The sequence below is a fragment of the Corvus kubaryi genome, unplaced genomic scaffold (genome assembly GCF_017639235.1).
Source record: "Corvus kubaryi isolate FWS band 111438036 unplaced genomic scaffold, C.kubaryi_AGA036_p1.0 134, whole genome shotgun sequence".
Taxonomy (NCBI): Eukaryota; Metazoa; Chordata; class Aves; order Passeriformes; family Corvidae; genus Corvus; species Corvus kubaryi.
In genome coordinates, this window is record NW_024580668.1 from 8082350 (window position 1) to 8099645 (window position 17296).

General features: G+C 63.3%; 3 protein-coding genes across 3 annotated transcripts in view; 2 read left to right on the forward strand and 1 right to left on the reverse strand.

Moving 5' to 3' along the window:
• The window catches only part of ZNF335 (zinc finger protein 335), a 10024-nt gene extending 9927 nt beyond the window's left edge, over nucleotides 1–97 (reverse strand). The window contains exon 1 of the mRNA XM_042048961.1: nucleotides 11–97. The gene's annotated coding sequence lies outside the window, so the exon portion shown is untranslated. The remainder of the gene's footprint in view (nucleotides 1–10) is intronic.
• Nucleotides 98–9807: 9710 nt separating this feature from the next.
• MMP9 (matrix metallopeptidase 9) lies at nucleotides 9808–14399 on the forward strand. The gene is made up of 13 exons (XM_042049037.1): nucleotides 9808–10089; nucleotides 10293–10531; nucleotides 10867–11015; nucleotides 11224–11352; nucleotides 11435–11608; nucleotides 11684–11857; nucleotides 11989–12162; nucleotides 12308–12463; nucleotides 12552–12798; nucleotides 12920–13059; nucleotides 13171–13321; nucleotides 13422–13525; nucleotides 13806–14399. Exons 1-13 carry the CDS (start codon nucleotides 9949–9951, stop codon nucleotides 13913–13915), a joined length of 2088 nt encoding a protein of 695 aa, XP_041904971.1. The 5' UTR covers nucleotides 9808–9948; the 3' UTR covers nucleotides 13916–14399.
• An 849-nt stretch (nucleotides 14400–15248) lies between these two features.
• The window catches only part of SLC12A5 (solute carrier family 12 member 5), a 31609-nt gene continuing 29561 nt past the window's right edge, over nucleotides 15249–17296 (forward strand). Inside the window, exon 1 of the mRNA XM_042049058.1 lies at nucleotides 15249–15333. Coding sequence (XP_041904992.1) covers nucleotides 15300–15333 — 34 coding nt within the window. The 5' untranslated portion in view covers nucleotides 15249–15299. The remainder of the gene's footprint in view (nucleotides 15334–17296) is intronic.

Below are 17296 nucleotides of genomic sequence, written 5' to 3' on the forward strand. Positions count from 1 at the left end.
GACTACTTACCGCCGCCCAGCCCCTGCTCCGCCTGCAGCGCTCGCCGTGGCGGAGACACACTCCTCGCCCCGGCCGCCGCCTCAGGCGCCTTCCGGCCCCGCCCGCCCCCCCGGGAGGGGAGAGGCCTCGGCGCCCCGCCGGGGACTACTTTCCCCGCGGAAGGGTCGGCGGTGGTGAGACCGTGCGTCATGGCGTCAGGAAGCGGCGCCCGGGCCCTGAGCGTCGGCGTCGCGCCGGGTTGCGCTGGTCACGTGACGGGAAGGCGGAAGTGGCCGCGGGGCTGGGCTGGGAGCGGGGCTGCAGTGGTCGGTGCGGTCGCACCGTTCTCTCCGCTCCCTCCGTTTCCCGCCCGGCCTGGCCGGGCTCGGCTCGACCCGACCCGGTAGCGCGTTCCCCCACCCGAGGTTCGCACCTCGGGTGGGCCGTGCAGCCCCGGCGCTCCGGCTCCCGTTCCTCAGCCCGCGGTGGGCGCTGAAACCGGCATGCCTCTGCTGATGGGGGCTGGGGCCGCCCATCCCCTTCCCTTCGAGGCCTGGGGCCTTGCCGCGTTCGGCCCCAGTGGCGGACCAGCCTCAGGCTGCTGAGCACTTTCCCCCTCGGTCTCTGGCGGGCAACGGCACCTACTGTCCGTTTGTTCCTTGAAGCCGAACTTGCCTCTTTGGATGGCAGCTCTGCGTCTGAGCAGTAGCCACCTTCTGATGGGCTCTCGCTCACCAAATTCTGTCCCCCGGGATGGCTGCCCCCCACTGCAGATGGCGACGGGCACCCGATCTGGCTGCTGGCAGCACCTCCGGCTCCCACGCTTGGGGTGCACAGCTCTGGGGAGCTGCTCTGGCCTCACCGGGCGCTCCCAGAGCACTGCAGGCAGTGGGGCATTGCTGGCACCTTCTGATGCCACAGCATTCCCTTCAGGGATGCACTCGGACCTTGCTGCTGTCCCAGCTCCCTGTACCACTGCTAATCGCGGTGCTGTTCCACATCCTCCAGCTGAGCTCAGCTGTGCATGGCCTGGGCTTGGCCTCTGTTCCGTGGTGATGGCTTTAACAAACCCTCAGGTGGCTCCTTGTTCCCACTGATATTTTCTCATGTTGCAGTGCTCCATTGAGAACGGCTCTATCCCGTCTCTCTAGGCAGCTGTGTTGCGCCTGTGCGCTGCTGGGGCTGGGCCATGCTGGGCTGACTCTGGTTCTGGGTCCCTGTGGAAGGGACACACGCGGTGAGGGGGACCAGGGCTCTGCATCCCACCCGGATCCGGGGCCACTCAGACCAAGCCAGCCCGCAGTGCAGGTCGGGGCAGGCAGTGCCATCGTGTCACTGCCAGGACGGCCGGTCCGGAGCCGCTGCTGACATGGTGCCAGCTGCAGGAGAACAGACAGTGTCTCGTCTGGCGCAGTCTGCGAGCATGGACGTAGCCTGCCAGAAATCCGAGCCGATGGGTGCTGGGCTGGATCAGCACTCTGGATCAGTACTCTGCAGCGTTTGGCTGTGGTGCCCCTGCTCCTGGACGAGGCAGGCAGTGCCTGGGTCCCGCCCCCACAGCCCGGGGCTCTTCCTTGGGGCTCTGGGGATCCCTTGTGTCCTGCCCCAGGTGAGAGTTCCCGGAGGCACCATGTGCCCGGCAGAGGCAGTAGAGGAGCTGCACCGCCAGCTGCTGCGTGTGCACCTTCCGGCTCTTTTTCAAGCTTAATTAAATGCATCCTTGAAAGGTTTATGCCCTCATCCATCATGGGCAGACAGCAGCGGTGAGAGCCATCCTCGGGCTGGCTGTGTGAGCTCTGCTGCCGCAGCGCTGCTGCCGGTGCCTCAGGGCTAAGTCCCCACGTGTGCCCGGCTGCTGCCGTCGCTGTCACGTCAGAAACCCAGAAAGACCAAGGGCTTGAGCTTTTTTCCTCCCACCACTGCTTTTTAAAGCAGCCCTGTGTAGCTCAGTGGGGGAAGTGGAGCTGGGGAGGATGGGAGGGAGGTGCTCCTATGCCTGATGTCCCCTCTCCATAGTTCTGTAGCTCACACCGGTAGAGCCCAGCACTGCCTGTGACCGGCTCTGTGTAGGTTTGGAATGCCCTTGTGCTCCCTGTTGGGGGAAGCCCCGTGTTTCTGTTGGGGAGGGGGAGTGGTGTCAGAGGAACCCCTGTCACAAGCTGCCTGCCAGGTAGAGGAAGCAGGATGGATTTGTGTCAGACGAGCAGCTTTCCTCTTTTTGCCTTCAGTCAGCTGCTGTGTAAGACAAGTGAAGGATTTTCCCAACGGGTGATGGCTGCAGGATAAAACAGCCTGAGCTCCGGGGGCCTCAGGGGCTCATACAAACCCTCCTGGTGCTGGCTCGGCTGATGGAAAGTTGCGTCAAGCTTCCCTCTCACCCTGGAGAGGTGCCCCATGTCCTCTGTCTCGGTGAATTGTCCTAGCAGAGCTTTGCTGTGATGGGTAACCTGCTATTTTTAAAAGTGCTGCGTGCCCCCAAGCGGGGTGAGCGGGGGATTTCCAGAGAAGGCAGAGCACGGCTCCCGTCCTTGGTTCCGGAGGCACAGCTCCTTGCTGGTAATTCTCTACTGTTGTGCCTCCAAGCCTGAAATCACTTCAGAGCCAAAGAAAACACAAAGAAATCTCAGCAAGAGGCTTAAGAGAATCCAAAAATGGCTGCAACACGTGTTGGATGTGTGTCCGAATACCTTAGCGGGGGGAGCAGCAGGTTAAAGGCCTTTTGGGAACGGGCTGAGGAGACAACACAGCGCTTGTGCCTGGAGGACAAAGCTCAGGCTCGGGCAGAGTATGAGGCTGGTTTTATCAGGCTGCTTGATGAGCTGCACCGACAGGCTGTCTCAGGCCGTGGGAGGTTTCCCAGCTCCGTACTCTTCAGCCTGGATGCAGCGCTGGGAAGGAGCTACAGCCTGACAAGCTGCCGTTCAGGCGGGGTGAGCGCACGATGGTGGGTGACCCTGGTCAGGGACCTTGCTGGTGCCCCGTGGCCACACCGGGTTGCCCCCTCCCCGGTACAATTTGCTGAGCTGCCGATGCGGCTTGTCCCGCCCCCACAATGGGTTCTGCGTGAGCTCATGGCCCCCGTCACTGTCCCAAAATAGGAGATGGTTGCGCTGAGCACAGTGCCCAAGGCAGAGCCTCAGCCTCCCCCCGCTGCAACCCAAACCCTGGACTTCCACTGCCAGTGATTTTGTCATCCGCGCTGTTTGTTCCTCCTTGTTTTCTTTTTCCTTTTCAAAGAAAACATTGTTGCGATGTTTGTGTAGCTGCAGGGCACGAATCCACATCAAGGCTTGTATTTATATCCCACCTGGGAAGGGCAGTTGCATCAGCACATTTTGTAAAACGTTGAGCAAAGCAGCCCTTGCTGCAGGAAATGGTTTTTCTTCACACCAGATTGCCTCACCACTCTGTGCCTTCCCAGCAATGCCGGCTCCTGGAGAAGGCTCCTGGGGCACTCCTGGGGGATCGCTCCATGCCAGAGTGGCCGTGAGAGCTGGGATAGCTTCCTGCTAGGCACTGCCTCGGCCCCTCTGCCCTGTGCCGGGGTGGTGCTTCTCTGGCGAGCAGCCTCCCCCGGTGCTGGCTGTTCCTGCTGGGATCCCCATTTCCCAGAGCGCTGGCGTGAGTGGGAGTGCCATAGGATAATGCCTGTGTTTTGTGGCCACCAAAGCTGCGGCTGAACCCGTGACCTCAGCCATAATGCCACCCTTGGGCTCAGGCAGGGCACTCCCGGGACAGGCAGGAGCCACTCCCCGCAGAGGAGCTCGTGGAAGTTGATGATGAGACCATTCAAAACCTCACACCGTCCCCTTGGCAGGAGGCAGCTCACTGGCCCTGGAGGTGCTGCTGGTGGCTGTGCCTTGGGCATGGAGGGGCTTTCCTGGTGTGGTCCTGGTGCCTCTTGTCCTGTCAGTGCCTGCCTTGACTGCAAGACAGAGCAACAGCAGCACCGAGCTGTGCGTTCCCTCTCCCATACGTCTTGTCCCACACCCAGGTCAGCGCCATGGCTGCCATTCCTGAAAGTTTTTGGGGAATAACAACAGCCTTTCCAGGATGTGCTTGGATGTAAACAGCTGGCTCCTTTGCGCCTGCCAGAACTGCTGCTGCTGCTGCTGTTTTTTTTCCCCTTCTGGAGGGATCCTGTGGCTTCCTTCCCAGACCCTGAGACCTTGGAGCCACGGTCCAAGGCCACCAGCTTCCACCCTCTCCTGTGCTGCTGATTCATCACTGCTGGTTAGTTAAAAAATGGTAATCAGCAAATTACTGAAATATAAGTAAAATAAACAAGGTGTGTGTGTAGCAGGGCCCCAAAGGCCTCGGGTGTGCGGTGTGCTGGGCTCTTTCTGTCCCCTGCACTCATCCCCTGCACAAACTGTGCCTGGACAAGTGCTCCTGGGGCAGGGGGTCAGTACCTGGCGCTGCAGGGGGTCAGAACTGGCTGGGTCCTGACCCTGCCAGTCCTGCATCCCTGCCCCTGGCTGGTCCTGCGAGGCTGCTCTGCTCAGTCCCCCTCGCTCCAGCCCCTTGATGGGAGGGGATCACTACACCCCAGCACAGAGCAGGCAGGCTTTGGGGCTGCTCCCCACTCTGTGGGGGCATGGCAGCTCCCACAGGTCTGCTGGTTCTTGCCTGGGTGCTCTCCAGCTCTTCTCGTCCCTGGGCAACACGGCAGCTCTGTCCATCCCGGTGTTCATTCAGCCCAGGGTCTGCCTTCCTCCGCTCACACGATGCCCAGTTTTGAAAGGTCTCAGGTCGTGTGGCCGGGGCAGCTCCTGGCGGACAGCCAGGCTGTGTGCCATTCCTGGGCTGCCTGGGCTTTGTCCATATGCCTGTGTTGACAACTGAGCTGCTCTGAGTTAATTTGGCAGCAAGTGCTGGAACAGTTGTCAAATGTTTTACTGAAATCCGAACGTGTTGCATCCACCGCCCTTCCTTCTGCTTTGCGCAGTTTACAATTAAATACCACCAGTTTTGCCCATATTCCACCTTCCACAAACCCCCACTCCTTATTCCCAAGCCGCTCCATTGCTGACAGCCATGGATTCCTGGTAGTGCACTGTCCCCTTGCACCCAGTCAGGCTCCCCACCATTGTCACAATTGCTGCTCTTCCTGTTTTAGCAGGCAGCTGCTGTGCCTGTGTCACCGCCGGGAACAAAGTGCTGCCCACCTGTCCTGTGCCGTAGTGCTGATGGTTCACCGTGGCAGCTGTGCCCCCCGGAGCTGGCAGCCACCCAGCTCTGTCCTGCCCCGCTCCCCTCCCAGCTCCTCCCTCACTCCCGTGGTGCACAGGAGATGCTTCCATGGAGCTGATCCAGCAGGTCACCCTAGAGCGGATGCTGAGGGGATGATGGCCATGAGGCTGCCCATGGATATCCCTTCCCAAATGCTCCCCAGGTGACCCCTGTGCCCCTCTCACCTGTCTGAATGCCCCGTGGTCCTGCTCCCAGCAGGTGGGAAAGTTTGGTAGAACAGAGGTTGGTCAAAGCTGGAGGCAGAAACTGAGGCAGGAGAAGGGTCAAGGGATGGGATGGAGTTTACAGCAAAGGAAGTCCTGAAGCACAAGAGCCCTGCGATGTTTGGAGCAGGCTGCTGGTGGCCTCGGTGTGAGGTGTGCCACAGTGCCAGCTGTCAGCCTCAGAGCCTGGTGAATGGAGCTCTGGGTGGGATTCCTGCTCCAGCATCCCAGTGGGACCCCAACAGATGTGGGGGGTTCCCAGGATGGGCATGGAGGGGGATGTCCCAGCCCAATACAAGGAGGTGACTGTGCCGCCCACCTGGATACCGGGAGTCGGTGTGGCAGGCCAGGGATCTGTCATGTGTGGTTTGCAGCTGGGGTGGGTGGTGACACAGCAGCACTGGTTTCAGCGCCTGCAGGGAGGAGTGAGCCGCCGGTGACAGCGGCCACGTCATCCTCACCCAGACAAGAGGTGTGGGAGCCACAGCATCAGCCTGGGGGCAGCGGGGCTAGGTGGCAGTGGGACTAAGGGGTAAGGGGCTGGGGGAGGCAGGACACCAGACAAGCAGGGGTGAAGGGTTGGCAAGAAGCTGATGCCGAGGGGTGGGGAGTTCCCCAGGTGGGGCAAGGGGCAGGCAAGGAGCTGAGCAGGTGTATCCACAGAGCTTGGGGCAGGCAGGGAAGTGATGCAGGGCCAGGGACTGGTGGTGCTGGAGAGCTGTAGGTCCGCAGCATGTGGGGTGGTTTGCCAGGAAGGGTCCTGGGCCCAGCTGGAGACTGCAGTCCCAGCCCACGCAGGCCCCAGTGCTGGGGAGCAGATACGGGAAGTGTGTGCAGGAATGTTGTTTCTGTCTGGAGCCCTTGAGCAGGAGTGATGGGGCTCCAAGCCTCTGACGCAGAGCTGCTCCCTGTGCCCCGTCCGGCTCCCACGCCAAGTGTCCCTACTGCACACCACGGACCGGTGCTGGCCAGGGCAGCCGGTGCTGGGGTGTCAGCTCTGCTCCCTGGGCATGGGGTGTTGCAGAGCCCATGGGACAGGAGCAGGGATGGGTTTGGGGCACTGTAGCTCAGGGCAGTGGGGCCGGTGGCTGCCTGGCTCAGTTAGAGGCACACAGTAATGCTCTGCCCACTGCTCAGGGTGTCTGGCTGTGCCATGGTGGCCATGGCACTGGCTCTCCCTGTGGCTTCTGCTGAGTCCAAGTGCTCCCTTCCCTCTGCCCAGGTCGTGTTCCCAGTGCAACCAGCACTTGCTCTCCCCGATCCAGTGCTGTCTCACCCGCACAAGACGCTGACTCTCGCACCCCACTTCCCCCTGCCACCACACTCCTGCTTGTGCTGGTAGGGCACCTGATGCCATCCACACGCCTGTGCCTGTCCTTTGCTCCTGTGTCCCCCTGCTTACCTCTATGGAGGGAATAGAACTAGGGGGTGTCTAGGGGCCCTGGCTCCATTCAATCCCCCCAAACCTCACTACTGGCCCAGCCAGCCCCTCCCAGCAGACCTGCAGCCTCTCAGTGGTGCCACTGTATCCTGTCAGCCTCTGTCCTGCGCAGGGATCTAGGCAGGCACCAGTCCCCTTTGAGGTCCTGAACCAATTTCTCACAGAGGGTCTACATGAGAGTGGCTGTGAGTAAGGGTGTATGAAGGGGCTGCGGTGGCTCTTCCTTCCCCTTTCAGCAGCGACGGTGGTGACCGGCAGCCTCGTGGCTTGGGCAGTGTCTGGGATGGAGGATGTCTGCGTGGGTTTTTCCATCTCACTCCTTTCAGGGGCTCTGGGAGTGAAAAAGGCCATGGGCAGCCTGGGCTGGGCACAGCTTCTGGGGTCTCTGCCATCCACAGCCCTCTTCTGCCTATGGCACTGCCCCTGTCACCACCGCCCTCCTCTCTTTCCTGCCAGCTGCAGTGGCTGCCCCAAGCCTCCCTCCACACGTGCACTTTCTGAGGAACCTGTGCCTTGACCCATCTCCCGTAGATGAGCTGATTGAGGCTGCCTTGCACAGAGCTCATGCCAGCAGCGACAAGCCCATCCCACACAATTCCCTGCCTGGCAGAGAGGCTGCCGGCACTGCCAGACACGGGGGTTTCCCTGCTGCCCTGGCCCTGCTCCCTGACGAGCCTCCAGAGAGTCACCAGAAAATCCCCCGGGATAGTTCCAGGAGGAAGCTGGTGAGCGGGGCCATGAGTCAGTGGGAGCGGCCAGGCCAGGGGCAGAGCTGCGGCTGGCAACCCCCGCTGGGGCTCCCACTGCCCAGCTCGAGGGCTTGCTAGGACTGATGCACAGTGGTGCATTGGCCCTCATCTCCTTCTGCCAACACTTGCTCCGAGGCCCCACTCCCCTCCCAGCCCTATCTCTGCCAGCGCTACTCTGTTCTGCTGGGCCATGGCTCTGCCCACAGGGTGCCACAGGCAGCATGATGCCATGGTGTGCCATGACAGAGTGCCCAGGCTGTTGGAGCTGCAGCTCCTGCATGTGGTGGAAATGAGGGATGGGAATAGCATGGGGAAGGCTAAGGGATCTGCCACAGTTTCAGGGAGACCGGAGCTGGATCTGACTCTCTGACTACATCCCTGGGCTGGAGTCAGACGTCTCCTTGCTGAGGCTTCCCTGCAAGTGCATCCTGCCAGCGGTTATTTAGCACCCAGCTCCCACAACAGCTCTGTGCTGTGGGCTGAGGTCCTGGCAGCCTGGACAGTGGAGCAGCGCCTGCTGCCTAAATGCCTCAGGAGCCACCAGCTTCAACGGGCTCTTGGGGTGCCTCTTGGGGTTCTTCTTGCCTTGGCTGCCAGCCAGACAGGGAGCACAGAGAGCCACTGCCTCCTGCCTGGCAAAGAGCTGGGCCATAACAGGTACAAGGGGGGCAGGCTGGACCCCGTGGGAGGGGGCTGTAGGGTCACCTGGCTGCAGGGTCCCTGGGCTGTGTTCCACCATTAAGGGATGTTTGTCACACAGGGCACAGGATGGCGGCTGCTTGTGAAACAATTTCCTGTACCAGGGGGCTGCTCTTGCAGGGCTGTGGTGGGGGAATGAGGCAACCCCCTGATTTCTCACCATTGCTTCCTCCCAGCTTAGTTCACGCTGCCGGTGAGTTTCCTGTGCCCAGCCAGCTGTGGCCCTGGGATGCATCCCACCAGCACAGGGCACCTGGCAGGTGGTACTGCCCCAGGGATGAGCCCTCCCTTGGGCATGGGGTTTCCTCTTCAAGAGCAGAGGGAGCACAGCCCCAACCTCTCACTGTCCCCAGCTGTGCTGGGTACCACCATAACCTGCTTGTCCTTTGGCTGTGCCAGGAGCTGCTGGCTTGGCTCCGCCAGAGCTGGGATGATACTGGGAAGAGGTGGCTGCTGACACAGTCTGGTGCAGTTGGGAGTCAGGAGGACAGGCACAAACAGCACTGGGTGAACAGGAGGATCCTCCTGATGAAGCCAGCTGAGGACCCCTTGGGCTCATGGGGTTTGTGAGGGCTGGGGCCAGGGATCTCTTCTGGGACCTGTGTCTCAGGCAGCCCTGCTGGGCTGCACCAGCCCTCCCTCCCCCCCGCTGACGCTGCGCCTTGTTCTCTGCCATCTGTTTTCCCCTCGCTCCTCATCCTTGTTTGCTTTCCCCTTCATTGCTATCGTTCCCACAAGCGTCGGCACTTTGGGAGAAGCAGGAAAACACCATCCCATGGCAAGATCTGTGCTGTGCTGGGTGGGAACCTGAGTCAGCAGCACCCTGCGGAGCAGGGCAGCAAGGATAGGGCACCCCTAATGTCCCAGGACCCCAGGTGGAGCATTCCCATGCCCAGAGCTGCTCCTGGGCAGGCACTGTGGCTGGTCCCAGGGGTCTCCGCCATTCGACTGCTGGCGTGTGGGCTTAGAGGTACTGTGGGGTGAGGAGCCATGGGCATCTCCAGTACTGGAAACACTCTGACCCACTGGGGTGATGCATCTGTGGTGGGGAAGGATGCAGAGTCCTGGTGAGGGTCCAAGCTCCCAAATCCCAGGAGGTTCCAGGTGCTGGGGCTCACGTGGAGGTTCCACTGCTATCTGCCCCCATGCCCACCTACGCCCTTGTGGGTCTGGGTCCAGCACCCTCAACCCTTGGCCAGCAAAGCTCAGTGTTAGCCGGTGTGATGACACAGTCCTGAGTGCTTGGCTGGCCTACAGTGATGCCCTGCTGTCCCCACAGCTACCATGGTCCTGGGGCCAGCAGGGCAGTGCCTGTGCAGGGCAGCCCCAGGGTGGCCATGCAATGCTGTGGCCCAGTGCAGCTGCCCAGCCACTCTCCTTCCTGTCCTCTCGTGGCTGCGGCATGCAGCGTGTTTAGTAAACAAGGTGATGAAACAGTTAAGGCAGAGATGGAGTGTTCGTTTCGTCACCGTGGGAAGGGAGAAGGGAGCGTGAGTCGGCGCTGAGGGGTCTGAGGGTGACTCACTGCCTTCCCACCCCATAAATAGGATCGGGTAGCCCGGCGGCACCCAGAGCAGAGAGCGGGGACCAGCACAGCCACATCCCTCCTGCCACCGCCGAACCATGGCACTCCTCCTGGCCCCGCTTGTCGTCGGGCTGCTGGCCGTCTCCTGCTGTGCGGCCCCTCTCCAGGGCAAGCCGCAGGCGGTTGTCACCTTCCCGGGGGACCTGATCAGCACCCTGCCGGATCTACAGCTGGCAGAGGTGAGGGGAGCATGGCCCCGTGGTGCCCTTCTGGCACCCAGGACCCCAAGGGGCTCCCAGGCTGGCAGTGAGGGGCTGCAGGCAGAGCTTGAGAGCTGTCTGTCTCCTTGAGCTCAGGGAGGTACCCAGGCTGAAATGAGCTCCCGGGGCTGCCAGAGCCCCCTCCCGCCTCACTCATCCCCCCATCTGCCTTCCCTCCACAGCGCTACCTGCAGAGGTTTGGCTACACCACGGAGGCAGAGGCTAAGATTGGTGGCAGGCACGTGTCCCTGGGCAAGGCACTGCTCAAGATGCAGAAGCAGCTGGGCCTGGAGGAGACGGGGGAGCTGGATGCCGCCACGCTGGAGGCCATGCGAGCCCCCCGCTGCGGCGTCCCTGATGTGGGAACCTTCCTTACCTTTGACGGGGACCTCAAGTGGGACCACATGGACCTGACTTACCGGTGAGTCTGCTCCGGAGATGAACCCTTGTGTCCCCAGGGTGATGGTCCCAGGAGAATGGAGAGCCTGAGGGACCAGGAGGGTAGCAGCCTCTGCTCAGCCCTTGTCCGGGCTTGGTGCTGCCTGTACAGCTGGGTCCCAGTGCTGCCAGGGCCAAGCTGACACAGCAGCAGCATCTGCTCCCCAATGCCCAGAAGAGCATCTGAGCCCTGGGTGAGCTCAAGGGGGATGGTGGTTGCTATCCCGTCTGGGGGTGGGGGTCTGTTCCTGCCCAAAACAGGGTCACTCCTGCATGAAGAGGGAACCTAGCAGCACTGACCCCCTGTCTCCCTGGTAGGGTGATAAACTACTCCCCCGACCTAGACCGTGCCGTGATCGATGATGCTTTCAGACGGGCGTTCCAAGTGTGGAGCGATGTGACCCCTCTCACCTTCACCCAGATATACAGTGGCGAGGCAGACATCATGATCATGTTTGGCAGCCAAGGTGATGTCCTATGGGCAGGCAGGGAATGAGGAGGGGGCTGGTGACACACCCTGCCTATGGGATCCTCATCCCATGTCTCCTTGGGCCGTGCCCAGGGTCCTCCTGCCCCCACAAGTGCAGGAAGTGTGCAGGGCTTGGCCATCTGTGTGCATGCTGGGGATGTGAGGGCTCCTCTGACAGGGCCAGCTGAGGGTGCTTGTTCCTGCAGAGCATGGGGACGGGTACCCCTTCGACGGCAAGGACGGCCTCCTGGCCCACGCCTTTCCCCCAGGCCAGGGCATCCAGGGCGATGCCCACTTTGACGACGATGAGTTCTGGACACTGGGAACCGGCTTAGGTAAGGGCAGGGTGTGGCAGATTGGGGGGGGTCTGATGGTGCCAACCCCAGCCCAAGCACTGAGCCACCCCTCTCTGAGCAGTGGTGAAGACCCGCCATGGGAATGCCAATGGAGCCGAATGCCACTTCCCCTTCATCTTTGAGGGCCGCTCCTACTCCCGGTGCACCACGGAGGGGCGCAAGGATGGGCTGCCCTGGTGTGCCACCACCCCCAACTATGACCAGGACAAGAAATATGGCTTCTGCCCCAGCGAGCGTGAGTAGTGGTGACCATGACCCCTGCCCAGCCCTGCAGTGCCTGGGGCCCTCCTCACTCTCTGTCACCCCACAGTCCTCTACACCAATGGTGGCAACAGCGATGGAGCCCCCTGCGTCTTCCCCTTCATCTTTGATGGCACCTCCTATGATACCTGTACCACAGATGGGCGCTCCGATGGCTACCGCTGGTGTGCCACCACCTCCAGCTTCGACCAGGACAAGAAATACGGCTTCTGCCCCAACCGAGGTGCCAGCAGGGAGGCGGGCATGCAGGGGAGGGGGCACACAGGGTGGGCACGTGAGGGATCTCAGGGTTGTCCCAGGTTCTGGCCGGTGCAGCCAGGGGCCAGGGACAGCCTCACTGACACTTCGCTGCAGACACGGCGGTGATCGGCGGCAACTCCCAGGGGGACCCGTGCGTCTTTCCCTTCACCTTCCTGGGGCAGTCCTACAGCACCTGCACCAGCGAGGGCCGGCAGGACGGCAAGCTCTGGTGTGCCACCACTAGCAACTATGACACCGACAAGAAGTGGGGCTTCTGCCCTGACAGAGGTACTGGCCCCTCTGCCTGCGCTCCCCTTTGTGCCTCCCAGACCCATGCCATATCATCATACTTCTTGCAGGGGTCACAGTCTCTGGACAGCGTGTGCTGTCCTGTTGTGCCCCAACAGGCACTTAGGCCAGTGCTTTCCCCCAGGTTACAGCATCTTCCTGGTGGCTGCCCATGAGTTTGGACACTCACTGGGGCTGGACCACTCCAGTGTGCGTGAGGCCCTGATGTACCCCATGTACAGTTACATCCAGGACTTCCAGCTGCACCCCGATGATGTCCAGGGCATCCAGTACCTCTACGGTGAGCAGCTGCAGTGCAGCTGGGCACATTGGGTGTCCTGCAGCACCAGGCTGGCTCCAGCCTCACACCCTCCCTTGTATTCACTCAGGTCGTGGCTCTGGCCCTAAGCCCACTGCACCTGCACCTGCTCCCACTGAGGAGCCCCAGCCCGTGCCCACAGAGGAGACCCAACCCATGCCCACAGAGGCTGGCAGCACCTCCACCACTGAGGAGGAGGAGATGCCAGAGCCCACAGCTGGACCCATTCCTGTGGACCCAAGCCAGGATGCCTGCATGGAGAAGAACTTTGATGCTGTCACAGAGATCAATGGGGAGCTGTACTTCTTCAAGGATGGGTGAGTGGCAGCATCCAGCACCTCCTGCCCTGGTGAGGTGGGGTGTCGGGGAGCACAGGGATGTGAGAGACATGGGCTGTGTCAGACTGAGGTGATCAGGACAGCTGATCTTCCCCACCAGGAAATACTGGACCTACTCATCCTTCTGGAAATCTGGCATCCAGGGTGCCTTCTCTGTTGCTGATACCTGGCCTGGCCTCCCAGACACTATCGATGCTGTTTTCCAGGACTTGCTCACCAAGAGGGTCTTCTTCTTTGCCGGTGAGCTCTGTCCCCTCTGCCCTCAGCCCGGTCCCACGGGCAGTGGGAGGAGCCTGGTGAAGCCTGGGAGCCCTCAGGGCTGTCTGACAGCCCCGTTATCTCCCACCGCAGGTCGGCAGTTCTGGGTGTTTTCTGGGAAGAGTGTGCTGGGCCCCCGGGGGATTGAGAAGTTGGGTATAGGGAAGGAAGCCGGCCGCATCTCGGGGGCCCTGCAGCGGGGCCGCGGCAAAGTGCTGCTCTTCAGCGGGGAGAGCTACTGGAGGTGAGCAGGACTGGAGAGCAGCAGCGCCTGCCCGAGCCCCTGGCAAGGGACTGGGAGGGGGGTTCCCAGCAGCCCTGAGCACGGCTCTGCTCTCCCACAGGCTGGATGTGAAGGTCCAGAGGGTGGACAAGGGCTACCCCCGTGCCACCGACGATGTCTTCACCGGCGTCCCCCTTGATGCACGCAACGTGTTCCTCTACCAAGGTGAGTGGACCCTGGCGGGTGGGTGCTGTGTGTTCAGGCCTAGGCTACCTGAGCCTCTCGTGGCATTGCTCCGGTTCCTGGCCTGGGATGCTTGGGTGTGTGGGGAATGGCCCCGGGACAGGACATGCCATCAGCCCCAGTGGGTGCTTGTGGTGGAGCTGGCAGGGCACCAGCAGGGTGCAGGGTGCCATGTGCCTGTGCTGCTTGAGCAGCTACAGGGATGGGTCTTTGGCCAAACTCCTGCTGACCCTCCATTCCCTCTGCCCCTCTCCTTGCCCAGGCAAGTATCACTTCTGCCGGGGCAGCTTCTACTGGAGGATGACACCGCGCTACCAGGTGGACCGAGTGGGCTACGTCAAGTATGACATCCTGCAGTGTCCCCAGCACTGAAGGCCTGACCAGCCACCGTCTTTGCCAGTGCTGCTCCCTGCCCACTGCTCCCAACCTGCGGGCTCCTGTCTCATAGGCTGACCCCTGGGAGCCTTGTGGCTGTGGGTAGCCCCAGATGAGGTCACCATCTTCCTGGAAGAAAGGGGTAGGGGGTCCTGGGGTCACCCCCTGGGAGCTGCCCAGCCTGGGGAGCCCCAGCTGGGGAGAAGGACTCTTGCCACTGCTGGCATTTTGCCACCCCTGCCAGCGCCAGCTCCACTGCACAGAGGTGTTTGCCTGGTGCAAACCGCACATGGATTTGGGACAAATTTGTCTTTTTCCTGAGCCAACGATGCCAGGTCAGGCTGAGCCCCACTGGGAGCTGGCGCCTGGGGACACGCCAGGGCAGGATGTGGGGCTCTGCCTACTCCTGCCCACTGCCCACTCTGCCAACCACCCCCTCTGCCAATTGCCTGCCCATTTGTAATAAAGACAATTCTTTGGACATAGCCTCGAGTGCTCTATCAGCTATTGGGGCCATGGTTTGGAGAACTTCCATATGCTGGGGACATCATCCTCCCCCGGTCCAGGGTTGCCAGCACCAGTTGGGAAGGGGGCACTGGATGAGGGGCTGTCACCAAGTCCCCCTTTGCTAAGGACTCTGGACCCTGCAGGGACACAGTCCAACGGGGGAGGATGTCCCTTGGTCCCAACGTTGTCCACCACCAGCCCTATGCCAGGCGCAGCACCACCCCTTCCCGATCCCCCGATCTCCCCAGCCCTGGCTTCACATAATCCTCCACCCACTGCCCTCCCCTGCCGTCCGACTTTGCACCGCGATGAGGAGCGGGCAATTGTCACCGCGTGTGACCGGGACACAGCGTGTGACCGGACTCCCCACTGCAGCCGAGACCTCGCCGCGGGCTGGCCCCGCATTTTCTCCCGGCCCCGGCCTGTCCCTGCGTGGCCACAGAGCCCGGCGGCAGGGCCAGGGCCGGGATCGTGCCCGGGGATGCCCGGGTCTGCGGCAGGGTGGGGCGGCCGCAGCTCCGGGGCTGTAATTAGCTGTAATTAGCGGCCACGGCTCCGGACAGGGCGGGGGCAAAACGCGGCCCCAACCCCTCCCGTCCCGTTGAGGCACGGTCCCAGCCCCCCCAGTTCGGCGGCGGCTGCGGGACCGACCGGGCGCGGCGGAGCGGCCCCGTCCCGTCGAGTCGAGCCGGGCCGGGCCGAACGGAGCCGACCGGAGCGGGGCCGAGCCGATCCACTCGGACTGGAGCCAGCCCTGCGGCCGCGGGGGCGGCGCGGCGGGCGGTGCCGCGGGCACTAGGACCCCGGTCAGCGCCCGGCGGGGCCGCGCTCAGCGACCGCCGGGGCCGGAGCCACTTGTGGCGACGACGGGGCCATGAGCGGGCGGTTCACCGTCACCGGCGGCGGGGGTGAGCGCCGGGGGCAAGGGGGGCCCGGGGGGGCTCCGGAGGCGGGATACGGGCCGCGACGAAGATCCGCGGGGCAGGACAGGGTCCGCAGGGAGGGTCCGTGGGGAGGGTCCGCGGGGAGGGCCGGGCCGTCGGAGCACCGCGGGGGGTGCGGAGCCACGGTCGGTCTGGCCCCTCGGAGGCGATGCAGACCCCCGGAGTAGGGATGGCACGGAGCTGCGGGATCCGGGAGATGAGAGGTGCAGATCAGGGAGTGGGGCTCAGCTGCCCGGGCAGGACCCCTTGTCCCAGACTCTTCCCTGGGGCCACCTCCGCTCCTCAGGGAGCTCCAGTGTTCCGTCCCCATCCCGGGGGCTGTTGGAGCGAGGCCCTGCTGCTGCCGTACCGGCAGCGGGATGGAGCGGGGTTACGGCTGTGGGTCGGCTGTGGGTGCGAGGTCCCATACTGCTACCCAGGGAGCCGTGGTGGAGGGTGGCTGCTGCCGGGCCGGGGCAAGGGTGTGGGGAGGGCAGGCTGTGGCCAGCCTGCGGAGGCAGCAGTGCCCACTGGGCTGCCATGGGCACAGGCGCTGGAGCCGGCAGCCATCGCCTCGTGGTGCCCAGGGGACGTGGCGGTGGAGCTTTGCTGTCACCAGAGCCGTATCGATCCCAGAAAACCGGCCGACGGCGGCACCGTGCTGCTGGAGCTGTGACCTTGCACCCTCGGCAAAGGGCGCGGGTAGGAGGCGCGAGCAGCCGGACGGACACCACGACACCCAGGCTGGGCTGTGCCTCCCTCAGTGGGCTCTGGCCTTTGGGGCCCTGTCGAGGATCACGCTCTCGTGGGTGATGTAGGGCTGGATCTGGTGGCGAGGGGATGCAGGGCCACTTGTCACTCTGTGGCAGCTGGGCCAACTGGGCCTGGCCTGTGGGCTGTGTTGGGGCAGAGTGGACAGTGATGAGCCAGGGCTGTGGCTGAATTCTGGGGCCCTCCAGGAACAGCTTCTCAGTTTGGCAGCCAGTCTGCTGGTGGGGGTCTGCGGGGAGCTGGGGTGGGCATGCCGAGAGGCCATGGTGGTAGCAAGGGACACATCCTTCCATCTGAGCTGTGACCTTGTGCCCTCCCAGAGGACAGCCAGTGGCTGGTCCTGCTGGAGGTGCCCTGTCTCATGGGGTGGTCACGGCCATGGCAGGGTCTGTACTTAGGGCTTGGCAGCGTTCAGGGATTCCTCACAACCCACATTGCTCCACAGCACGGGGACTGTGGATGCTGCCTCGTGGGGAGATGGATGGGAGGGGGCTGGCAGCTGCAGGACTGTCAGGGGCTGCACATGGCAGGCGGGAGCTCTGGACAGCGGTGGTTCCGGGAAGGACTCGGCCCTGGGCGAGCGCTCGGTGCTGCTGGCCGCATGTCAGTGTCGCGCGTGGGGCACAGAGTGACGGAGATCCTGGGGACCTGGGAGCGAGAGCCGCAGCCGGCCGTGCTGCCAGTGCCGGAGCGGTGTCGGAACCCCGGGCCAGCTGGAAGGCCCCTGCTCGTCTGTGAGCTGGTGCCGTGCTCAGGCCACCTTGTGGCTCCCGGGGCCGCCCTTTAGGAAGGCCCTGCCCGGGAGCGGCCCCAGGCGGGTGGTGCTGAGGAGGGATCTCAGCCCCTGGGCGGGGGCGGCGGAGGCAAGGGACCGCCCGGTGCCGGGCAGGGCAGGGTACGGATAGCACGCCGCCGCGGGGGCCTCGGGGCCGGGCGGAGGTCACTGCTGGAGTACGGCCGGATCTGGGGCTTGGCCGGGAAATGGAGCCCGTGCGGGCGGGGGCGGGGGCGGCCAGGGCTGCGCGGGGCCGGGGCGCCGCCAGGGGGCGATAACGGGCCGGGCCGGCTCCGGTGGGGGTGGGCCCCGCCCGGCCCCGCCCGGCCCCGCCCCCGGGACTCGCCGGTGCCGCTGTCCCGCGGGGACCGGGTCCCGCCGCGAGCGCAACGCGGGCCGGAC